Source organism: Populus euphratica, unplaced genomic scaffold (genome assembly GCF_000495115.2).
Source record: "Populus euphratica unplaced genomic scaffold, PopEup_1.0 scaffold12.1, whole genome shotgun sequence".
NCBI classification, from domain to species: Eukaryota; Viridiplantae; Streptophyta; class Magnoliopsida; order Malpighiales; family Salicaceae; genus Populus; species Populus euphratica.
Window position 1 is genome coordinate 729,856 of NW_011499858.1, and position 24,908 is coordinate 754,763.

At 34.5% G+C, this 24,908-nt stretch overlaps 3 protein-coding genes across 13 annotated transcripts in view; 2 read left to right on the forward strand and 1 right to left on the reverse strand.

Annotated features, from left to right (window-relative positions):
• The window catches only part of LOC105123901 (reticulocalbin-2-like), a 4,069-nt gene extending 1,338 nt beyond the window's left edge, over nt 1-2,731 (reverse strand). For 2 of the 3 annotated variants that reach the window (XM_011023681.1, XM_011023680.1), the window contains exons 1-4: nt 2,064-2,731; nt 1,620-1,822; nt 966-1,068; nt 802-866 (exon numbers count right to left, since the gene is read on the reverse strand). In XM_011023681.1, the coding sequence (XP_011021983.1) occupies nt 802-866; nt 966-1,068; nt 1,620-1,822; nt 2,064-2,425 (733 nt within the window). In that variant the 5' untranslated portion in view covers nt 2,426-2,731. The remainder of the gene's footprint in view (nt 1-801; nt 867-965; nt 1,069-1,619; nt 1,823-2,063) is intronic. The other variant, XM_011023679.1, reaches the window with a different exon arrangement.
• Nucleotides 2,732-7,056: 4,325 nt separating this feature from the next.
• On the forward strand, nt 7,057-13,374 carry LOC105123903 (transcription factor DIVARICATA-like). Of its 6 annotated transcripts, none has more exons than XM_011023685.1 (3): nt 7,057-7,180; nt 8,867-9,622; nt 12,404-13,374. In XM_011023685.1, exons 2-3 carry the CDS (start codon nt 9,234-9,236, stop codon nt 12,906-12,908), a joined length of 894 nt encoding a protein of 297 aa, XP_011021987.1. In that variant the 5' UTR covers nt 7,057-7,180; nt 8,867-9,233; the 3' UTR covers nt 12,909-13,374. The 6 variants fall into 6 exon arrangements, with proteins under 6 accessions (XP_011021987.1, XP_011021988.1, XP_011021985.1 ...); XM_011023686.1 differs by lacking the exon at nt 7,057-7,180 and adding an exon at nt 7,695-7,881; XM_011023683.1 differs by lacking the exon at nt 7,057-7,180 and adding an exon at nt 7,922-8,138.
• Nucleotides 13,375-15,335: 1,961 nt separating this feature from the next.
• LOC105123905 (valine--tRNA ligase-like) lies at nt 15,336-24,900 on the forward strand. 4 transcript variants are annotated; one of them, XM_011023689.1, is made up of 21 exons: nt 15,336-15,599; nt 16,802-16,854; nt 16,946-17,002; nt 17,096-17,253; nt 17,340-17,412; nt 17,564-17,629; nt 17,741-17,824; nt 18,104-18,181; nt 18,299-18,382; nt 18,521-18,600; nt 19,123-19,180; nt 19,255-19,557; nt 19,666-19,836; nt 20,125-20,324; nt 20,703-21,105; nt 21,202-21,453; nt 21,559-22,059; nt 22,185-22,291; nt 23,220-23,322; nt 24,072-24,220; nt 24,303-24,635. In XM_011023689.1, the coding sequence occupies exons 2-21, from the start codon at nt 16,804-16,806 to the stop codon at nt 24,463-24,465; spliced, it is 3,141 nt and encodes a 1,046-aa protein (XP_011021991.1). In that variant the 5' UTR covers nt 15,336-15,599; nt 16,802-16,803; the 3' UTR covers nt 24,466-24,635. The 4 variants fall into 4 exon arrangements, 3 of the variants coding, with proteins under 3 accessions (XP_011021991.1, XP_011021992.1, XP_011021993.1); XM_011023690.1 differs by having other exon boundaries at nt 15,563-15,599; nt 16,786-16,854; XR_841968.1 differs by lacking the exon at nt 15,336-15,599 and adding an exon at nt 24,870-24,900 and having other exon boundaries at nt 16,690-16,854; nt 24,303-24,522.
• Nucleotides 24,901-24,908: the final 8 nt, after the last annotated feature.

Consider the following 24,908-nt stretch of genomic DNA (forward strand, 5'->3'; position numbering starts at 1 on the left):
TGTCAGAATCTCTTTCCCTGAGATAAGGAATAATTAATAAAGAAGGTACAATGAGACTGAGAGTAACTAAATGTAAAAGTACACTACTGATAAGTGAATTTTTGATTTGCAATGCATTTAATTCATTAAAGCAGAAACCTAGAAACCAAGAAGAAAGTACAGCATTCTACAAATTTATATTACAATATTTTGATACCAATTTTTATCCACAAGGACAACGAGTTCTAAACCCAAACTCTTCATGAATGACCTTTTATGAGCTTATGTTACCATCAATTCCAAACCAGATAAAAATATTTCTCCAGATTTTCCTGCTAAAACTTTCCACAACTTTGAACGTAAAATGATTGTGACAAATAGTCCCCCATGGAGCCATAGGGATGTGAGAGAAAATTCCATGAAATGTTTCTAGAACACAGCTCCTTGGATTATATGAAATCATGTAAAACTGTTGTTTTTTATCTGAACTTAGAGGGAACACAAAGTTAGGTCTTCATGTTGATTCATTCAATCAATACTCTGATTTAGTCTATCTAGAATAAGCTCACTAAAAAAGCACTAGCTATTCAAGTTAGGCTAGCATACTGCAATGAGGAAAAATGAAGAAAGTGGAAACTGGAGTCAACAGTAGTATGTTTCAGCTTTTCTTCCCTTTTGATTGTAAGATTCAAACCCTAGGCGACCTCACTCCCCTCAATCTCTACCACAGAAGCCAAATGGCAAATCAAAGAATACACAGATCAGAAGAAGAAGCAAAGTACAAATCTCTAAGAGAGGCAAATTGATGTAATCTCTGTCACCTTACTTCCTCCTTGCACAACCATTGAAGTAGCTTTGGGTTTTTGCTGTCAGCAGGATGTTGAAAGCTGAAATATAGAAAATCAGGAATGGCACACATCAATCAGAATAAAGTAAACGTGTTCTCTTCTCATAAATTGAACTTGGTAAACAAAGTAGAAACTCACTCATTGAACTCAGTTATATTCAGAAATCCATCTCCGTCTGCATCCGATGCATTGAAATGTTCTTCTTTCCACCAACCCATATCATAACCAAAAGAATTTTTGTCTGAAAATCACATAAAACGAGGTCATGATGGCTTATGATTCTGCATATCAGCTACTTCCAGTTGCGCGCGCGCCAAAAAAAAAAGGATGTTGACATGGATCCTCAAGTAAAGAATTCAGGAAAAAAAGGAGCTTTGTTGGTAATGGTAGAGTGTACATATAAAAGCGTGATGTAATCTTAGGTGTCTGAGAAAATCGTTACAGGCACAGTATCAAGAATAACATCTGTTTTTTAAGCAGCTTCTAAATAAGTCCCCAAATCAACTAACACCACAAGGATAGCAATTTGCTATATATTTAATCCATATTGTTGTATACTGATTCACATCACTGACTTGGAGGGTAGAACCACAACCTATGCACGAGGCAACATGTCTCAGAGTTCAGCAAAATGGATAGCTTGTCAACTTTCATTGTCGAGAAGATGATTTTACACGATACCTTTATTAATACAGAATGGGAATAAACTTCATAACTCAAAAACATGAGAATGTTCACACAAACATCTATAAATATAAAAATGCATTACAAGAGAGGAGTAAGGACACTTACCTGAATTCCGTACCCAACTGGGCGGGTCATACTCCGCAAATGAAACCAGCCCATCATGATTTTTATCATGAACATCCATCTCCCTTTTAGTCCTATGCATAACTTCCTTCTCAGATTGTTTCAAATTCCACTCAGTCAATTCATGTACACTCACATAACCATCATCTGGTTCCACATCAATCTTTGGAAATAACACCAACAACCTATACATACACTTTAAAAAATTCAATACATACCACATACAACATAAGAATCCATTCTCTGTCACATATAGACCAACAAAAATCCAATCTTCAACACATAAAAGCAAAATGCAAGATACCCTTTCTTTATTACCTACTAATGACAGCATAAGCGCCATAAAAATCCTAACTTCATCACAAAAAAACACCTACAAAAATCCAATCCTCAACACAAAAACACAAAAAACCCATCTTTACTTACCTATTAGTGACATTAAATTTCTCTTCGTCATTCACATAGTCTTCAGCATCAATAAAATCCTCCCACTCGGGCTGTGACTCGTGACCAGCAGCAGCTGAGTCATGAACAAATTCAGGATGTGAATGTTCAAAGTACTGTTTCTCCCATTCCTTGTCTTCACGTTTGCGTTCAATGTCAGCAACAACGGGGTCAAAAGGCACGGGTTCATGGTGGTGGTTGTGGTGGCGGGGATCGAAGTCGAATTTCGAGCGGATCTTGATGCGGCGGTTTCGGTGGTTTGATGGTTTATTTGGTGTTTGAGTCACTAGTAAAAGAAAAAGTAGAGCTATAGTTATGTATATAATTATTGAGGTCTTGCTCATTGTAAGTGAGATCTAAATTACAGAGGATTTTAGAAAGAGAAGGGGCAGGTTTTGGAGAGAGAACATACAGGTTTCTAGAGGGAGAGAGGTGGGGTTTGACGATTTGGAGTCGGACAGTTGAAACTTGAAGGGGAAAAAGAAACACTAGTAGAGTCCATCACGTTGTGTACTTCGAAGCTGAGATCAGCCGACTCTCTCTCTCTCTCTCTCTGCCTTGTGGAGAATTATTATTCACCTGATGTTAATTATACCTTAACAGCTGTTGGGACAATAACCATGTTGTTAAGAAAATTCACCGTAGGTAGAAGGCTACAAGAGGATGATGTTCTTGTTCATATTTTTTTTCTAGTTTTCAGTTTTCATATGGATGATAAACCTTTTCTCGACAATTACATAGGTAATTACAAGATCTTTTGGATAAAAGAGTTTTGATGTTTGTATTAAATCGATTATTCTTCTTTTATTTTTGTATTTGTCCATATTCCTTATGGTTTATATATCAAATCCATCCGGAAAAAACATTGGTGTATAACGTATTTTGAAAATATTTAATTAAATAGCCTATAATTATTGCTAAACTTAGAAATGTTGAATTTTATTAAAATCTTACGATTAATGTTAATTTAATCAGATTAGTCCTGCCTAACTTATTTTTCTATTTATTTTCATGGATTTCAATGAGTCATGAGCATTAACTTTTCATATATTATTTTTTCAATATATATATAATGTTTTTTTTCCAGAGCATGTATCATTTTCATGCACAAACCATCATTAATATTTTTCACTAAACATGTATCCACTATAATCATAGCATGTCAATTCAATAAAGAGTCATCATAACCAAATGTATATTAGTATTAAATTTTCTACTAATATTATAGTCTCCTATTCATGAAAAACTCTAAATTTCGAGCGATTACAGATACGAAGATCAAATATAAAAATATTTTTTAGTAAGAAAAATTATATGAAAACAATAAAATTAGACTGAAATAAATTAATTCGTATAATTTCTAGACAAGAAATGCATTTTGTAATGCTTATTGTATTTTTTTTCTCTTCTTGTGTATTTTTATACACACACTAATGTAAGTACTAGAAAATTCCTTACTTTTCAATATACTTGTTTTTTTAAGATTAATAAAGCACATCAACCAACTTCATGAGATTTCTTCATGACTTCATTTGAGAGACCTTAATAATAAAATAAAATAAGAAATAAATTCAAGTTTTTGGAAACATTTCCAAGCTGCCTCGGAGAGAGTTAAAGGCCTGGTGATTGTAAAATTGGCGGACCGACAAATCAATGACCAGCCCAGTAATATGGTGATTTTAGCCCAATAAGGCTGAGAAGACCAAGCCCAAGAAGGCTGAAGCTCCAGGAGCCTCGTGCTTTTGACACGTTTTACACCATGGCATGTTAAAATATCTTTTCACTCACGCTTAGGTTAAAGTAATTCTTAAAAGCACGATTAAAAAGAAAATAAATAAATCGTGGGCAGTCGATAAGAACTAGAATATCTGATTTCCAATTAGAATGTGACTTTTGCTGCAAAGTTCTTGACCAGAAAAATAAAGAAATCTGTGGGGCCGGGGATAAAAACAGGATGAAATTATCCAAAACTACGGACCACTTTTTCTGTGACCATTGATAAAGTCTGACATTCACACCCTTTTATGATTTCGAGTTCACTAGAGAATTATGGTTATGGGGTAGGTTTAACCTTTGTACTTTTTGACACGTGATGTGATGCTGTTTTATTTATACCAGTCAGTCATCGTTTTGCTATCAAATTTTTGAATTATATTTTTAATAATTTTTTTAAAAATATAAATTAAAAAATAGATTTTTAATATATTTACATTATTTTTAATATTTTCAACATTATTTTAAAAAAATTTAAATTTTCAGGTTCTCTCAGTTCATTTATACGGACAAAATGCTAGAATGATTTGGCATGGAAATGTTCAAAAAATGATTCTTATTTATTTTGCATATGACATGTCTCTCTGAGAATATGTGTTTTAAAGTATAAATTGAGAGATATATGATGTAAATGATTCACATATATTGAAAATGATACGTACAAGAACATATGCATTTTTTATCTTGAGTATAGTGAATAAATACTAATCTAATCTGAGCTCCTGAAAAATAGTTAAAAATATTTTTAAATATTTTTAAAAAATTAAAAATATTTTTCTAGCTAAAAAAAATAAACTAGTAATTCATGATAATTTAAATGATAATTTTTAATCAAATATTAAAAATTTAATCTACTCCAAATAATGATGTTATGAGATGGGGCGTGTAATACATGATTAGTAAGTGCAACACCTTTTAGTAATATAAAATATATTTTTGTCATGTTTTTTTTTTTCATAGTATAACATGTGTCAGTGATGATAAAACTGTGTGATACCGGTTAATCTTCTCTCCCTTTTTTTTTTCTTTTCTCCCCTAATAATTACATGCTAATTTTATTTGTTATTGATATTTCAATTCCGGTCCTTAATAATTTAATTTTTAATTTTTGTTATTTTTCTTGATATTTTTTAAAATTTTTTACATGTTTTCAATTTAGTTATTCAATTTCAAATTATCATATATGAATTTTTCAATTTGATTCTTTTTTTCTTGGTCTTTTATAAAATTTTATTGTTTGTAATTTGATTATTCAATCAATGTTTATGAATTTTATTTTGTTTCAATTTAGTCTTTATTTCTTGATTTTTTTGTCACTTTACTAAATTTATTATTCTTTTCAATTTAACTCTTTAATAAAAAAATTATAATTACCATTTAATTTGTTTTTTTATTTCCCTTTCACCTTGATTCCTTTAATTTTTAATTTTTAATATTTTAATTAAAATAAAATTCAATATAAACTAGTAATTGATTGATTGATTTATTTATTAGAAACACATATATATTATTTTTTTATAAAAAAGATATGGACCCACACGATATATCGCATGTCAACGTCTAGTATAATCTAAGCATGCGTTGTTCCCCGTCCTAATTCCAAGCTTGAAAATCAACTCTTATTTTTTCTTGAAAGATTCCCAATTAATATCCTTCTTCTTCTTCTTCTTTTTATTATTATTTTATTTATTTTTGCCCCGGTGAACTACATGCATTTGGTGAAAGGTTTCTACTGGGTTCGGTCAAATTGACAATCCCATAAAAAAAATTGCCGTCCCTTGTTATCAGGACCAAGATAGTCGAAGAACAATATATATAGAGATTGGAAGACGGGCATGAGGAAGAAACCAAGCAGTTTCCTCACCTGGGAAAAAGAAATCATCATCAATTCAATAGAAAATGTAGCCAGCAAGGCAAATTCACTTGCCGCAACAGCCAACCGAACATGTGTTCCGGAGAGCTTGAGTCACTTGATCTTTTCTTCATGTGGCAGATAATTGAAGGTGCAGCACATCAGGACACGACCACTTGCTCATTGCATCTGGACCTCTTCTTTTTATTATTATTTATTCAGAAAAGAAATTCAATGCATGCTACGTATCAATTTGTTCTGCGAGTTACGATTGCTCTATAACAACCTGTTCATTGCTGAGCTCAGCAGCAAAGGCAAGAAACCTTTGAAGAGAAGACAGAAACTAGAAACTTTCTCCCTGTCCGTAAGAACCGGGGTGAATTTTACAGCATCTTCACGACACTAGCAGCAGCAGTAACTTTTGTTTTGTTTCCAAGTGTGTGTGTGTGTGTATTATCCATCAAATTCTTACGTGGCTAAAGCAGGAATCTTACATTATCAGAGCATTTTGAAGATTTATGCAGAAGCCATTTGGCCCAGATTTCAGATGAAATCCATCGCATAAAACGGTGCTATCTATGACAATATTGGATTAAATAAGAAATGCAAATCCCTAAGATGATATAATCTATGATTGCAATGTAATTAGAGATTAAGGAGATTGCAGACACTGTGAAGCGTGAAGACTATTTATTCAAAATGATGCCAAACTTTTCTGTAGTTTCTTCCTTTAACTTGTCGTTTCTATTTGACATTTACGATAGCAAGATTTGCCGTGCACATGTTCTTGCAATATTGCATCATCTTCTAACCGCATTACATTGACATCTTCTTACTATAAAAAAACAATTTAATTATTGTGATGCAAATATAACAATGCTAATTTCATTCTAGTTCTTGTTTTTTTTTTTTGAAAAATCAGCTATTAAAACGTGTTTATAATTGATCAGATACTTTTTTAAAATAGCTTTATAATTTAAAATTATTAAAAAATTATTAATTTAATATTTTTTAAAATCAAAATATTTTTTAAAAACTTCTAAAAACAAAAATAAAAATCATTTCAAACACATCTTATTAATTCGAGTGTCTAAAAATAAAATTCAGTCATTTTATGGATAAATTTGGGGGAAGAATCTTACAATTATAAGGAAAAGAAAATCAAGAAATCATATGCCTAATCCCTTAGATAATGAAATAGGAAATTCCATTATTAAAAAGAAGAAAGTTCATTACATCCATATAAAAATTATCCAAAAAAAATTATTCACAACCTTTTCTTACTGTTTTAAAAACACCAGTATAGTATATATATAAACAGTGACTCTTGACTGTTTACGTGTTTAACAGCAGCAGCCAGCGGCATCATCATTCCCCAGAAACTGTAAATAAAGGCAGCACCAACTAATCAAAGGTTGAAACTTTGCAAGTTTTTTAACTCATATCTGCGGCTATGAAGAAGAAAACACCAAAGGTAATCAATCATTCACATGTGACATGCCTCTATAATTATAAATATGGTATTTGTTTTTATTTTTTTTGCTCTGCAAACTGGGCATGGTTATCTTCAATTACTGAATCAATCTGGGGCTCTGTCCATTTGGGATAGAAAGAGAAGAAAAAGAGGAAAAAAAAAGGAACATAAGAAGAGAAAACGAATTCTTCCACTTTCTCTCAAAAAGGGTCTTCTTTTTTAGCTATCTTTTCTCAGATTTTAATGGGGCATTGAGGATTCCAGTGTGGCAACGGGGGGTGAGCCTTTTTCAGTCCAAGCTGTCTTTTTATGTGTAAGCAAGTAGTATTGGTTGTTATTAAAAGATAGGACTAACTGACCCAACCTGAGATGATTTTTTTTCTCAGGATAACCTATCAACATCAGTCATAATTTCTACGGCTGCCCTTTGTAAATTTCTTTCCCTTTTTAGGCGAATTTTTGACCCATTTTTTTGTTTGCTTTCATGGGTTTTTTCTTTTGGTTTATCTGATTTCTGGATTCTCCCAATTTTTGTTCAATCAGCCGCTTAATTCTGTTTTATTGAACTTGTGGGTTTTGTCAATAGAAGCATAGTAGAAGTTGCAAAGTCATCAACTTTTATTAGTTTCCAAGTAAAGTTCTAACATTTACAGTGATATAGAGAAAGAGGTGGGGGAGAAGTAAGGTTGTGCACTGTGAAGGTCAGATTGTTTTTTTTTCAACAGTTTGTTTTTTGTGCAACTTCTCACACTTCAGTAGTACATGTTTTGAAAGTAAAGTTTTTAGTGCTAGTTACAATGTCAAAGTCTTGACAGTGCTAGTTCTGTGATATTGAGTTGTAGGCTGCCTTTCATTGTATGGTGTTTTGTACAGTTACTGGGTTTGGACAGTGAGAAAGGAAGGAATCTGGAGCTAGTTTTTTCCAAGTGGGTATTTAAATCTGTGGTTGATGCCTGTGGTATTGCTTAAAGGTTTTTACTGTTATTTGTGCTTTGTTGATGGAAACAAATATGATTATCATAGAAAGTCTAAGAGGAGAGATTTTGCTGAGGGTTTTGAATTTGACAAAAAATCAAAGGCTTCTTTCTTTGTTCAGTGTTTTGTAGTTTGATCTTAGTTTTTCCTCACTGCTGAGACCCAAATGGGATGCATGGGATTATTTGCTATTTCAAATGTTTCTACAGCATTACTTTACCTCTCTCTTCTTTGTTCTAAAAGTTTCTATTTTGGAACGCAATCTTGCTGTTTATTTGTGATTAATTCTACTGTTTAGTTAGATTGGGGAAAAAACAAAAGAGTTAAAGAGGTTGTAGCCTATATGTACTGTAAAACTTGTGGATGAAAGGAGATTATGACATGATAAATTCTTTGTGGGCCTGTGCTGTTAAAACTGTTGTTATCAAGTAGGGGACACAGTTAACTTGTTTTGTTGGAATTAGAAATGGCCTTGTGAACGCTCCTATTATTCACTGCAGGCTTCTAGGTTATTCTTCTTTGTTTGGTTTCTCCATTGTCCCTTTCATCTCTCACAATCCCTAAACCTAATTACCATTTACCGTTAAATTCACCGTAGCATTAATTTCTGTATATTGTTATTTGCTGCTATTTATTGCATCTTTGAATTAGTGATTTTCAGATATTTCTCATGGTCTAACTGAACTTTGATGCCTTTTCATTTAACAATAGGTCAGCCATTCACAAGAGTCCAAGTTTTTGAATTGTGGAGCAAATCACCATTGAACTCTTCACATACTCCACTGGGGCTGTGATTTTTATTGGAGGTGAACTCTGGTTCAGCTTTCTTGGCCTTTTTCTGAGGTCCTTTTGTTTTCTCTTCTTGCTCACCTCTATGGCCTGATATATCCTGGTTTCCCATAGTTAAAGTCTGTTGTCAGTGATTTCAAATTTAGAAATAATTCAGATCCTACTTCCAAGAAAATCTGTGGTTTTGGCGAGTAGCTTTTAGGCTGGCCTAGATTCTGGAGCACTTTGGTAGATATCTTTTCCTCATCTTGTGAGTGCTATTAGCTGTAGGTAACTCAGAGAAGGCTAGATGTCTGTGGATGAAGGGGGCAGTGGTTCTCTGTGGACTAAAGAACAAGATAAGGCATTCGAGAATGCCCTTGCTACTTATCCTGAAGATACTCCAGATTGGTGGGAGAAAATAACAGCTGATGTACCTGGGAAAACTGTAGAAGAGATTAAACATCATTACGAGCTTCTGGTTGAGGATATTAGCCAGATTGAAGCTGGCTGTGTACCATTGCCTAATTATAGCTCTTCTTCAGAAGGTTCAACGAGCCATGCCATTGATGAAGGAACTGGAAAGAAGGGTGGTGGCCACGTAGGGCATCATAATAGTGATTCCAATAATGGAAATAAAGCTTCAAGGTCAGATCAGGAACGCCGTAAGGGAATTGCTTGGACTGAGGATGAACACAGGTAAATTAATAAATTATCATTTTATTCATCATCAAATCAAGTGCTCTGATGGTTATAGTTGATTGAGTTGTTGCAATCTTTGATTTTCTCTGACTTCAATTATTATTGCTATGTTTTTTCTGCCAAACGCACCTTAAGACCAGCTAATCTGTGATCAAATCCATAGGTTTAGGAAATCTTGAGATGATAGGAAGCAAGTGAATGATAGTTGATTTGAAAACCATGAGACAAATGTGTTTCACTTTCTGAGACTTTTAGGACACCTTTTATTCTCTTTTATGGTAATGTGTTCCTGAATGAATTGTGTTCGGCCTCATATTTTGCGTTGGATTATTTGTTTTAAAACATTTAGTACATAATTGTACCTGCGACAATTGAGGATGCTGGTCTAGGGACTGGGAAGTGAAAGATCCTCGGTTTTGTAGGGGGATGAAATAACTAGTCTTAATCTAAAGCTAAATCAGTAAACCTAATTGACTTGCATTGCTTGAAACATTGTTATCTAGATTCAGTTGTCAGAGAATAACTAAGATGATGTGATTGATTGTCTGAAAAGTTGTTCCAATAGGCGAGCACCTATACGTGTCAAGCATGTAAATGGAAGCTTGAAACTGATGCATGAAGTAGAATCTTTCCTTGGTGTATTATTAGTAGGTGTTGGAATCTAGTTTGTTTCTCTGTATTCACTTTGCAATAATGGTAAATATTAAAGAAGAGTGAGGAAAAAAAGAAGAAGGATTTACATTGTTTGGTTGATCGAGCTACTCCATTGACAGAGACAATGGAAGAATCACTATAAAACTGGAGATCTAGTATGTTCCCTCTCTTGCATGCCCTAGCCTTAAGACAGCTATTTGTCTTGAAACAAACTTTTACTCTATCTAAAACAGAAGATTACATTATTCTGAAGTTTGTACTTTATTTATAGCTCAACACCTTAGCATTGAATAAGAATTGAACGTGTTTGTATCTCATTTGTTTAGGCTCCCTCTGATTTTTCTCAGTGTTGGAGCTGGATAAATTCTCGAGGCTTTTAATCAGGGTGGAGATTAATCAAATCAACATTTTAAAAAGACTTAAAACATGTAAAGTTGTGGTGAAGCACTAAATTCCTCCTCGTGTTCATTCATTAACACCTATTATACTCCTTAATGCTTTCTGGATGTTTTATTTGTATGAACCCTATGGCATTTAGGTTTCAATAACGAGGTTGGAAATCCTAAAGATTTATAAAAACTAGTGTGGTTTGTGTATATGTTTCTACATTGGCATCCACATGGTAGTGGATACTTTTGGATAAATTTGTCATGTTATTCTTATAGAGAAAATCACAAAAATTCTGTACATAGGATTAGGGACTTGTTTTTACAAATCTATGAAGCTTTGTTGTCAGTCATTCCACTCCTTCTCTTCTCTCTCTCAGAAAGATCACGCTAATGGAGCTATTTATGCACGAGTTTTTGGCTCTAGCTGATAGTATGGCTTCATTTTGACGTGTTCTGGTGGTGGATTGATTACAAGGTCACAATGGGTGTGTGCTGGGGGGTGCGGGGATAAGGATCCTTTTTAAGTTGCCAACGAAAAACCTAGATCTATGAATTGTTGCAACAGTTTCTTAGTAAAACACTTTCCTCCTTGAGTAAGGAGACCAGAAAGCCTAGATTATGTTGGCTTTGTTAAGGGAGTCTTGCAGCAACAACTGGAGAAATTGGTTGAAGAATAACGGTGCATAAATTTGCAAACATTTAGCAGCCAAAATTCAGTAAGGTTCTTCTAGGGGAGATTCCTAGAAGACCTTAGAGGGATCATTGGTTTCTTTCTTTCCCCCCCCTTCATTTCTCTTGGTCTCTGAAATGAATCTAACTTCACTTGCACATTTTGCTTGTGATCATCGCCTCTTTGTGACTGTTATTGGAGGTTTGGAACCAAAACTTAAAAATGCAATTATGAGCTCAGGATTGCCTTGAATATGCAAAGCTTTGTCTTGCTTATTGTGGTCTATTGAATCTGTTTTCATCGTGTGGTTTTGCAATACCTATATCCTTTTGGTCACACACCTGTGGAGATTCCTTTAATATGATTGTGATAATATTGGGTCCATAGCCTGCAATATCATAATTAGTTAGTTTAGGGTCATCCATTGAAGCTTGCAAAAATTAAGTTTGCATATGAACAGAACAGGTGATATGCACTGACTTTGACGTGGAGGCTGCTAGCATTTCTTAAAGGTTTACATGATAGAGTGAAGTGTAATTATTTCAAACTATTTCTTAAAGGTCTCAACTCTCAAAAAACTTCGTATTCACCACTTTGCATTTGACCATGTGTTTTTGTTACTTGGGCTGTTGGGGTTGCTAGGGGTAATTCGTGTTCCAACTTTTTAGTGCAATTCTAGGGCACTTGCACTCTCAGCAAGTCACTGTTCTCTCGGGCATATCTGGTCTGGAGTAGCCTATGCTAAACTTCTGGTTCATTAATTAATAAAGTTAAAATTACCCCTTCTAAATCTCTCTCGTGCTCTATTTTCCTGCACTATTTTACACAAATAATCAGAGGAAGACATGAGCTTGTGTCATAAGTTTTTGTTGAGGAGCTGTAATTGCATGGCTTTTGAAGTGGAAAACCTTTAATGTCCTATTGAAGGATAAGTGCTGTATTTTCCTCAGTTCTCTTTTATGGCAATGTGGATGTTTTCTTCCAGTGAACACACTTGGAATCTATAAGCATGTTATATTAGAATTTTGTTGGTGTTGCTGATTCCTGTATCCTTCTGATAAACAGGTTATTTCTTCTTGGTTTGGACAAATATGGGAAGGGTGATTGGCGAAGTATATCAAGAAACTTTGTCGTGACAAGAACACCTACACAAGTAGCAAGCCATGCTCAAAAGTATTTTATTCGTCTCAACTCAATGAACAAAGATAGGAGGCGATCCAGCATTCATGACATCACCAGTGTTGGCAACGGAGACGTTGCAGCACCTCAAGGACCGATAACTGGTCAAACAAATGGTTCTGCTGCAGGAGGTTCTTCTGGAAAGGCAGCAAAACAACCACCTGCACAGCCAGTTGGTCCCCCAGGAGTTGGTATATATGGTCCTCCAACTATAGGCCAGCCTATAGGAGGTCCCCTAGTCTCGGCAGTTGGCACCCCTGTGAATCTTCCTGCACCAGCACACATGGCTTACGGTGTTAGAGCCCCAGTACCAGGAGCAGTGGTTCCTGGTGCACCGATGAACATGGTTCCTATGACATATCCAATGCCGCACACAACCACTCATAGGTAAAAAAATATGTGGTGTTGGCTACAAGCATACAAAAGACAGAAGACTTTCTGCTTGTGCTCATTTTGGGTTACAGGGTTCTCCATTTTAGCCTGAATAAGGTTCCGTGCTTCTGCTTATCGGCAAGCAAAAGTTCTCTCATGCCATTCTGTTTACTCGGGCGCCACTCTCAAGTCTCAAATAAGCCACGGGGAGAGAAGAACTATATACATCTGTATAGGCAGCAGCTTTGGGAAAATATGGCAGCATTTATGGGGTAGGACAACGTTTAATTTATCCTTCATAGTTTTACATTACAAGCTCGTAGACATGTAGAAGTAGACAGTTAATGTATTTTTTTCTCTCATGGCCATAAGTTGTAAAGAACCCGTTTGTATTTCAACTCTTCACAGTTGCATATGTAGTCGTTCACATATTTTGCTGCACCTTGCTTCTAATTTCTCGAAGAGTTGAAGGATCATTGTTCTCAGATCTTCGCCTGGTTCGAACCCTCGGAAGTTTTATGGAACATAGGCATGGGCATGTATTCTGTTTGAATGCATAACCATGCAAGCACGAATTTGTCTGAAAGTCAAGAATGGTTCTGTTTTTCACACCTTGTAGATAATCTTTGATGCTTTATTTTCTTTTTTCAAAGATCCTATCTGGAAGGCAAGTCATGTATGAACCAGAAAATAATTAAGACAGCCTTGAACATGTAGCAAATTCAACGATTTCCTACTCGCAAATTGCGTGACAACAACATTATTTTTTCCTAATGGACTAGTCAATATTCAAACAGTACAGCGTAAGCACCAGTAATAAATACGCAAAAAATCTTTTTTTTTTTTAAAAAAAAACCCTGGGCTCTTCAGGAATAATGTTTGCCAATGGAGAACTCCGTATGGGATAAAAAAAACAACAGCAAACAGCGTGGTTTTATGGAGGATGGTGGGCTGATTATGGGCTTACTTGAGCTCTAGAGATTAGGCCCAATTATTACAATGCGTAGGGCCTTGCAAAACCTCTAATTTCTTCTCACCGTATACACTCAAGCATATACATACACTCAAGCATATACCTTCTCGCATAATTTTTTTTGAATTTTGGGGTATCGTTGAAGGGTTTCAAACTAACTAAAAAAATGCCAGTGGATTTGTCTTATATGTTGAGAATATATTATTAGCTGCTGCTGCTGGGAGGATTAACTTTTAATAAAAAATATTAGGTGTTGTTACTGTTTTTTTTTATAGTGTAATGTCATTTAAAATTATTTGAGGGTTGATTGAATGTGATTCGACTAATTTAACAAGTTAAAAGATCATTTAAAAAATTAATAAAAATTGAATTTGATTTAAAATAAATATTTAAAATGATTTTATTTTATAAATATTGAGAAGACAACATACTAGATTAATTTTGGTTAATTAAAGTTAATCTATTAATCAATATGTCAGAGACTATAATAACATAATAAAAAAATATAAAAAAATTATGAAACTCAATTATCAATAAATTTAATGATAAATGATGAAGTTAAAAAAATAATTAAAAAAAAATCAAAAAAATTATTCGAGTCAACCCGAGTTAACTTGCCAATGCTACGAGCCAAATCATGAGACTGGAACAACCTGATAAAAAAAAATAAAAAAATTATAAAACTTAATCCTAAATAAACTTAATGTTAAAAGATGTAATTGGAATTGAAAAATAATTTTAAGAAATAACACAAAAAGCTTTAGTCAACTTTTATTAATCTATGAAATTTATAACCCAAATAATGAAATAAATACAATCTCATAAATAAATAAATAAATAAAATTATAAAATTTAATTTTTAATTAATTCAGTGTTAAAAATAATAATTAAAAAACTCTAATTAAAAAACAATAAAAAAATAAGTTAATTGGTTAAACTCATATTTCAAATCAATAAATTGTGATAATCTAAAAAAATAAAAAAATAAATTTTAATTCTTAATAAATCTATAAAGTATATAATTAAAATAAAAAATATGATTTAAAAAAATTTAAATTAATAGTGTTGTACAAAAAGGTACCCTAAAATGAATAGTAAATATTTAAATCCTCTCTCTCCCTCTTTTTTTACTAAAAGGAATAGAAAATAGCTAATAGTGTTGGAGCCAGTCAACTATAACCTTAGTTTTTTTTTCCAAGCTTCATTTTATGAGAATTTAAGTTGGTATATTTATTTTCGTTATCTGTTTTTTTTATTATGTAATTATATTATACAAATATTTTTTGCCAAGTCGAGTGCCCTAAATTATTTGTTTTAATAAAAAAAATATTACATTCACCCACGATTTCTTGCAACTTAATTGTTTTTTGTCTTAATTATTTTATTTTCTTTGTCCAAAGAGAACAAGAAAAAAAAAAAAAACAAAAGGAGCCAGTTTCCTGAATTAGAAATATAAGTGGGTCAGAGTGATAGATCATAAGGAAAGAAAGCAAGAGTTCCCGCCATAAAAAAGGAAACCATATCACATTCACCCACGATTTTCTGACTCCTATCAGGTCTCCCTTCCTCTTCAGGAGTTTATACGCAATTGGTGGTTGGTCCCTTTTGGCAGCCCAGTTACTACCGCCGTCTGCTTTCAGAACCCTAATCTTCCTCTCCACAGTTTCCTCTCTCTGTAACTGGTAGCCGTATTTACAGAAGTTTTTTCTTCTTCGCCAAGAAGTTGCTGTCTGACAGGTAACTTCTATCCTCTTCCCCTTTCACTTACGTAGTGTTTGTTTTCCTAGAAAATGGAAGAAAACCACAAGCAGAGCTTTTATGTTGTTCCTTTTTGTATTTTGTAAGTGACCCAGAAAATTGTTTTGAATTTTGTCTTATAAAGTTGCTTGCTTTGCGAAGAAGAAAATTGTTGGATCTGTCTGGGGTTTTAAGAAATTTTCTAGCAGTTTTCTAGGTGGGGTTTTACTTCTTTATTTATTTTTACGATCTGGTCATTTGCTGAATGCTTGGCTGCTAAGAAAACTGTGTGAACTTTATATTCACTTCAATTCACTTGTGTTTAGTTAGAAACAGTTTGCGATCCAAAGAGAAAAAAAGAGTGTCTTTCTCCATCACCCCCAAGTTACTAGGCTTCAACTCTTAAAAAGATAAAATCGAAGGAAGAAATGTGATATTGATAACGCCAAGTGATGACAATTGAAGCTATTTAATTGATTAACGGTTGGGAATAACCCTAGTGGGTATCGGTCGGTCAAAAGGTTTTGTATCAGTTTCATTTTAGGACTTATAAATTTTAGGGGTGCCCCTTTTATTTATTTTTGTTTTGCGGGTGAAAGAAAAACAAACTTACGTGACTGCGTTGAGAGCAGTTCTTGTCCAACAAAAAACTAACAGGTCAGTGTGTATGAAAAACCAAAGGTTTTTCCCCCCCTTTCCGTGGAGAGCAATTTGTATGTGCGCATCGTCAGCTTGCTTGTGTCTAGAGTAAAAAACAAGATTCTGTGCTTTTGATTTAATCAAGAAAACCATTTGGTCTCTGGTTATTTTATTTTATTTTCTACATCAACAGAAATTGATTAATCAAGACTTTAAGAGCTAATAAATTGGTCCTTAAAAAGGTTTCTGTTCTTTGCCCTGTGATCTCCATCTTGCTGCTTCTGTGCTTATCTTTTTCTGATAATAGGTTAGAACTATCTATAAGTTTCCACTGATGTACCATGGATGTGAAAGCTGTGATTTTTTAAAATTTTGCTGCTTCCTTTGGTTGCTTTTTGTTAGCATCCCAATGATCGTTCTGTTTTGTCTGTCATTTTCACCCATGAATTAGACACAGGAAGCCAGTTATTATAGATTGGTGTTTGTGAGTTAGGTTTTACAAAGGACAACACGGATCATAATTTGTTTGTATTCTTGTCTTTGACAACTGAACAAATCAATAGCAATGGAAGCAACACCCGAGCAACTAGAGCGCAAGAAAAAGAAGGAAGAGAAGGTTCTTTCTCTTTGAAATTAAAATTCTGCTATTTTTATTTTTTATTTATTACTTTGCATTCTTAATTCTCATTTATTTATATTTATTTCAGGCTCGAGAAAAAGAACTGAAAAAACTTAAAGCTTCACAAAAAGAAGCTAAATTTAAGGTATTTGATTGACTTAATAAAAAGAATTGACTTGAATTTCAAATGTTAAAGTCGTGTGTTTTCCTTTTTTTTTATTTTTTTATTTTATCACAGGTACAACTCCAATCTAAGAAAAAATCAAGGCGAGAAGAGGAGGAGAAGGTGGTGGAGGAGGAAGAGGATTATAGAGACTCCCTGACACCTTCGGGACAAAAGAAAAGACTTTCTGCTATTATGCCAAAAAACTACAATCCCTCCAATGTAGAGAAATGGTAAGTGTCAGCTGCCCTTATAAAAAACCTTTGATCATGCCGTGTTCAAATTTATTTTATCATTTTTTGTATCATGAATTTTTCAGTTGGTACGAGTGGTGGGAGGCTTCAGGGTTTTTTGTGGCCGATGCCAACAGTTCTAAACCCCCTTTTGTTATAGTAATTATTCCATCTCTAGATAATTCACATACTTTCTACACGTCAAAGCTACTTATTCAATGACTAATAAATGATGGGTTAATCTTCTTGTAGCTGACTTCATTTTTCTGTGTTTTTTGATTGATTTATTTCTTCATTATCTGGCCTGCAGTTGCTTCCCCCACCAAATGTGACTGGGAACCTACATTTAGGGCATGCGCTCACAGCTGCTATTCAGGTGGGGTGGCATTCTTTTCTCTCACCCCCCCTCCCTCTTTTTTTTCCCTTTGATAAACCATGGTTTATCAATTACTCATTTTCTTGATAAACCATGGTTCTTCTTGAGTAGGATACAATGATCCGCTGGAAGAGAATGTCTGGATTTAATGCCTTATGGGTGCCTGGTCTTGACCATGCTGGGATTGCAACACAGGTTACATCATCTTTTACTTTTTAAATTTTCACTTGCTTCTCTAGATATCTGTACCTGTGCATCCATCTTCTTGGCATCTGGACTGCTAGCTATTCATAATATACATGAAATATTCATATGTTACACCCGATATGTTTAGTATTTGCTTAACTTTTTGGTGTGAACTTGCTGTTTTGCACTCGAATATTCATATAATCTCTCACACATGATTTTTCCACGCAAACATCTGAATTTTCAAATTATATGAGCTTAAAAGGATGTTTGAACATCAATTGGCAGGTCGTAGTAGAAAAGAAGTTGATGCGTGAGTGCCGCTCGACAAGGCATGATCTAGGTCGTGAAAAGTTTATATCTGAAGTGAGTTTTGAGTTGTTATAAGTAGAAAATTACTTTGACATTACTGGTTACTTTCTTGTCTGTTATCAAATTTACCTCTTGTCATGACCATTATCTTCTTTTAATTCTAATGTAAAGGTTTGGAAGTGGAAGCACGAGCATGGGGGTAACATATTACAACAGCTTCGCAGGTTGGGTGCATCCCTCGACTGGTCCCGCGAGGTAAAATTTAGAAATTTCACTCTTTGATTTTATTCCATGAATTTATTTACTTTATTTATTCTTTTAACTGAATTAGACCTTTGATAGATGTTTTCTTCACCATTGTTAATTGTTCTCTCTCTTCATATTCTTTTCAAGTGTTTTACAATGGATGAAAAAAGATCAAAGGCTGTGATAGAGGAATTTGTTCGGCTATTTAAGGAAGGTCTTATATACAGGTATTTATTTTTACAGTAAGAAACTTTGATTTTGACATTCATACCTGACATAAAAATGTGAATCTACCTGATTGCATGGTGCGTCCTCCTGACTGTGTTGTGTGACCAACAATGAATTTGGTTGTATTGTTACCACACCTTAAATTTTCCATAATGTGTTCGTGGCTAGAGGTTGAACCTTTCCTTTTGCTTTACACTACTATATGTACCTTTTCCAACTTTCTATGACGAATCTTGGATGTGCATGGTGATTGGTAAGGCTTGCAACCTTCAAAGTGAATGTTATGGATTTCATAGTGTAATTTGCTCGAGTTTTAATTTCTCAAATAAAGTCTTTTGATCATAACACATATGAGCCAGAAAAACGTGGCTGTCTTGATTTAGCTGGATATTTCACTTATTTAGCTAATACAAATTATTTAAATTACTGCATATTATATACATTGAAATTTTTGTTTGGTTATTTTTTCTTCTTTTTAATGGGAATATGTCTTAGGGGGTTGATGATGATATCTTTCACAGGGATCTCCGGCTAGTACATTGGGACTGCACCTTACGAACAGCTATATCTGATGATGAAGTTGGTTTCTTGAACTGGTAATATTTTCTTTTAGATCATGTTCTACTTATTTAAAAGTCTCTTCTGGTTTACAGGTCGATAAAATTGACATCAAAGAGAGGAAATTTCTAAATATTCCTGGTTATGACAAACAAGTGGAGTTTGGTGTTTTAACCTCATTTGCCTACCCTATTGAAGGAGGGCTAGGCGAAATAGTTGTTTCCACCACTAGGGTGGAAACAATGCTTGGTGATACAGCTATTGCCGTACATCCAGGTGACCAGAGGTACAGCCATCTGCACGGGAAATTTGCTGATCATCCATTCAATGGAAGAAAACTTCCAATAATTTGTGATGCCATTCTTGTTGATCCCAGTTTCGGGACAGGTGCTGTCAAGGTAAGTCTGGATTCTGGAACTTAGAATGTCAAAATTGATATATATTTATGTACACTTTTTTTTTTAAATTCTCCTTATGTAATGTTAGTATTCTCTGATGTTTTGCAGATCACTCCTGCCCATGATCAAGATGATTTTAAGGCTGGGAAGCGTCACAGTCTTGAATTTATTGTTATTTTTACTGACGATGGAAAGATAAATGATAATGGCGGTGCAGAGTTCTCAGGGATGCCACGTTTTGAGGCACGCGAGGCAGTGAAGGAAGCGCTGAAGAAAAGGGTATATCCTTCCATCTTATAATATTCTCTATTAAATTAAACTCTTAATTTTAAAGTGATAATACTTGATGGATTGCTAAATGAAAAATTGTACTTTCTCTTTTCAAACACTCACACGTGCACACCTGGCAGTGTGTTTATTCTTCCCTGTTTCCTGCCCAGTAATGCTTAAGAATGCATCTTGCATTCATTTTCTATGTAATTACATGTAACTGTTTATTCTACCATTATTTATTCCTTGTTTCACATGTCTTTGGTACTATGGCATCCGTCTTTATATTTCTTGTAGGGATTGTATAGAGGTGCTGAAAACAATGAGATGCATCTTGGCCTTTGTTCAAGAAGCAATGATGTTGTGGAGCCAATGCTAAAGCCCCAGTGGTTTGTTAATTGTGATAGTTTGGCAAAGCAAGCTCTTCAAGCAGCTACAGATGGAGAAAATCCAAAGCTTGAATTCATTCCGAAGCAATTTTTGGCCGAATGGAAAAGGTTGTCTCATGTCTTTGCATTTGCTTCTCATCAGTTAATTGAAAAACATATTATAAATCTTGGATAGATAACAAAAGAAACTGAAAAACAAAAATAAAAATGAATAGTAAACATGATATGACCGCAGGATCATGTACTTTTGCGTTTGTTGTTTAAAGTTTCTGCGTGCTAAGGACTAGTGTCCGATGTGTTTCTTTGACAATGTTATCATATGATTTTCCATGTTGTAATTGCTTCAGTCTCTTCAATAGCTTTTGGACATGGATAAAGTAAATTCTTCTCGCTATTCTTTTTTATTTTGCCATTTACGTTTTATCTTCTTAGCTTGTCCATTGCCCGAATATATCTCTGTTTCTGTATGGCTGTGAAACTCCATAGATGGCTGGGAAACACACAAGACTGGTGCATATCAAGGCAGCTTTGGTGGGGTCACCGCATTCCTGCATGGTATGTTACACTTGAGGATGATGCAGAGAAGGATTTTGGAGTCTACAATGATCACTGGGTAGTGGGTAGGAATGAGGAGGAGGTTTTAGCTGAGGCTAGCCAGAAATTTTCTGGCAGGAAATTTGATATTAGCCAGGATCCAGACGTGTTGGATACCTGGTTTTCTTCTGGTTTATTTCCATTATCTGTGTTGGGATGGCCAGATGATACCGATGATTTAAGAACATTTTATCCAACTTCAGTTCTTGAAACTGGGCATGACATTCTCTTTTTCTGGGTTGCTCGGATGGTGATGCTAGGAATTCAACTGGGAGGCGATGTACCTTTCAGGAAGGTCTGAGAATACATCTCCTAAAATTCCATTTTCGAGCCTTCAGCTGCCAAACCCCTTATTTCCCATAGATATATTGATGTATTGTTTTACATGCAGGTTTTCCTGCACCCTATGGTTCGTGATGCACATGGCCGTAAGATGTCGAAATCTTTGGGAAATGTTATTGATCCACTTGAAGTAATAGATGGGATAAGCCTTGAAGGTCTTCACAAGAGGCTTGAGGAAGGTAACTTGGATCAGAAAGAGCTGGTTGTAGCAAAAGCTGGACAGAAGCAAGACTTTCCTAATGGTATAGCTGAATGCGGTACAGATGCTCTTCGATTTGCTCTTGTCTCTTATACAGCTCAGGTTCATACTTCTTGTCAATGTGTTTATGCATTAACTATGATCACTTGAATAATTTTATTTGCACTCAATTTCTTTACTGACATCATTGTCATTTTCTATTTGCAGTCTGACAAAATAAATTTGGACATCCAACGAGTTGTTGGATATCGCCAGTGGTGTAACAAACTATGGAATGCTGTTCGGTTTGCAATGAGCAAATTTGACACTGATTATACCGCTCCAATAAATTTCAATCTAGAAACCATGCCTTTTAGCTGCAAATGGATACTCTCTCTACTCAACAAAGCTATTTCCAAATCTGTGTCAGCTTTGGATTCATACGAGCTCTCATATGCTGCCAGTACAGTGTATTCATGGTGGCAATATCAGTTCTGTGACGTTTTCATTGAAGCAATTAAACCCTACTTTGCTGGGGATGATCCAGCATTTGCCTTTGAGAGGAGTTCTGCACAAGATACTCTTTGGGTATGTTTGGATAATGGACTGAGATTGCTTCATCCATTTATGCCATTTGTTACTGAAGAATTGTGGCAACGCCTTCCTCCTGTCAGTGGCCATACAAGGAAAGAGTCGATTGTGACATCTGAGTACCCATCAGCTGCAGATGTAAGTTCAAAGAGCACACTAGCTGTTGGTAATGACGATGATAGATTTGCGACTAATTAACAACATAGTTTAGCTCAAGGTTTATTCAGTTATCAGTGATGATCAATCCTCATTTCACTTTACAGGCCTGGAAAAATGAAGAGGTGGAATATGAAATGGACCTTATTGAATCTACTGTTAAATGTCTAAGGTCGTTGAGGGCTGAGGTGTTTGAGTACCGAAAAAATGACAGGTATACATTGGATTTTTGTTTTGTTTGCTTGCTAGCTTAATTATGTGCATTAGTTCAATACAAGTTTTCTGATTGTGTTTCCATATAGCAGTCTTGGTTGGTTAGTTTGTGATGTAGACGGAAACTAGAACACTTTAATTTTAATGAGAAAAAAGCGATACAAATATCAATTCTAAATTGGTAAGTTTTATTTTATGTAGAATAATAATTCTTCAAGAGGTTTATAAAGCTTTAAATAGATTAGAAATCTTATCTTAATTAAAAAACAAATTAAAAATTTGAAATTATGAAAGAAAGAAATATGAAATAAAAAAACAACAAGGAAAATCATTAAAACTACTAAAACTAGGGCTCTGACATGAAATTTTCAAAATTTAAAGATTCGACGGTTAAAGTAGTGATTACATGCTACTTTAGGGAAAACAATCTAAAAAAACTCATGTAAAAATTTTAGCGTGATCCAATAGTAGAATCAAAAGTTATTATATCTAGGCTTTCTGGTTTATAAATGTATCTGTTAGGCCATCCATGTAATCTATCCGGAGCAAATTCTCATCTAATTATGATAAATCCATACCTGATTGCTCAAAATTACCCGTTATCGCAAACTCAACTACATCAGTTTGTTTGCATGGTTAAGTGTTGCTTCGTGATTACATCCAAGATGAGTCATGTTAGACCTTGTCACAAATGTTTAAGAATCTATAAAATATGATGCTTTTGAATTAATTTCTATACTCACTCCAAATGTAGACTGGTGGAGTGGGATGTAGTAGAGTTGAATGAACAAAATAGGAAAAAAGACGATTGTAGAGTGTGATGAAGTACTTTTTCCAAGGGAACATGTGTTTGACAGTGTCTTAAGATGTTTTTTTACTGTATTTAAAAATGATTCGTATGTTCCGTAACAATCCATTTCTTTTCCCAGGCTACCAGCTTTTGCATTTTGCAAAATGAGAGCAGTTGCAGACATCCTTACAAGCCACAACTTCGAGATCTTAACCCTTGCAAAAAATTTGTCATCTATTCAGGTATTCTATCACATTTGCTATAGATGGGCTTTGAAAGATAGACTGCCAACTCAAAAGGCACCGTCCAGATCTCGCAGGTAAAATCAAGATTTGTCGCCACCCTGCCACTGTTGGTTTAACATAGGAGTAGACCTAACATGCGTGCCATCATCTTATCAACTTTAACAGATATCTTGCAAGTCTTTAAATTACTAGTGAGCCCTTGGCACACAACAGTTATGCGCGCCAAAATTTCCTTTCTGAAGGATTTTGCTGGTGTTAAAATTTAGTGTTGCTGATGGAAATTATTCAAGTATCAAGTATCTGCTATTGCCTTTGGTTTTAGCAGAGTTTAGAATTGAATGCAAAGGACACCGGACGGTGCTGATCATTTCAAGAGTGGCAGCTCCTCCACTCCCCTCCCTGAAAACCTACTCCTGGCCTCCCTTCCCTTTTCCTTCCTCTTATCTTTATATGTAAAGGTGTCATGTTCAGATTATCCAGGTGAGAAGAAATGAAGAAATCGGAGTTAGTTAATTAAGGCACAAAGTGTTCCAGTTCCAGATATTAATATAATCTCTTGGTACTTAGAGTTAGTTAAACAGGTTTATATGACCTTCAGGTTTTTAACATCATTGTTTACACCCCGCTGAGTCGTTTGTAATTCATTCAATTTTTTCAGAGCTACAACTTTTGAGAACGTTGCATTTTTTTCTCTTATGTTAATCCTTTGCTCAAATAATAATTTTTGAGATAAAATCATTCTGAAGGTTCTGTTGAGCGGGGAAGATGCCCCCCCAGCTGGATGTGCATTTGAGAATGTTAACGAGAATCTTGCAGTCTATCTCAAGGCTGGAGAAAAAGTTAATGCAGAAGTAGAGCTCGTGAAGATGAGATACAAAATCGATGAGATACAAAAGTAAGTCTAAAACTTCTAAACAAAACGCGCCATATATATGTAAAGCATATTTTCATTTACTTGCATTAAATATTTTCACCAGACAACAGGAGAGATTGGAGAAGAAGATTAATGCAGCAGGCTATAAGGAGAAAGTACCTCTTGAGATTCAGGACAAGGATACTGAAAAACTGAGCAAACTGGTTCAAGAAATGGAACTCTTCCAGAAAGAGAGCGAGCGGTTGGAAGCTGAGAAGAGCTTGTAATTTGCTATCCTCGGTCTCGACCTGTCTCGCATGGAACAGCCATCGGCGGAATTGTTTTCATCCGAAACGATTTTTTAAGAATTTTCATTAGTGACAATGATGGGCAACTATAACGATCAATTTTTATGAAGAGCGACGTTTTCCAAGTAATTAAAAAATATCTTCAGATATTTATAATGTGCCTAATAGAGTTTAAATTAATCAAGTGCATTACAACCAATCCAAAACCTTTGATGGTGTTTAATTTTGCGTTAAACAATGGAGGTTAAGTGTTAATAGATGAAGTTTCAAAAAATTAGGATTTTTTTTGGTAATAGAGGGATTACAAGTATTGAAAATATATGATAGTTATATAGAAATTATTTATAATGCTTAGCGATATTGTCGTCTCCCTGACGACTAAAATTATGAAGAATATTCGCTATAATTTTTTTGTTGACAGT

Coding starts and splice junctions, on each gene's coding strand:
- LOC105123903 (XM_011023685.1), top strand. CDS start 9,234: ATGTCTGTGGATGAAGGGGGCAGTGGTTCTCTGTGGACTAAAGAACAA. Junction 9,623..12,403: donor TGGACTGAGGATGAACACAG/GTAAATTAATAA, acceptor TCTGATAAACAG/GTTATTTCTTCTTGGTTTGG.
- LOC105123905 (XM_011023689.1), top strand. CDS start 16,804: ATGGAAGCAACACCCGAGCAACTAGAGCGCAAGAAAAAGAAGGAAGAG. Junction 17,413..17,563: donor CTAAACCCCCTTTTGTTATA/GTAATTATTCCA, acceptor TCTGGCCTGCAG/TTGCTTCCCCCACCAAATGT. Junction 19,558..19,665: donor TCGGGACAGGTGCTGTCAAG/GTAAGTCTGGAT, acceptor GATGTTTTGCAG/ATCACTCCTGCCCATGATCA.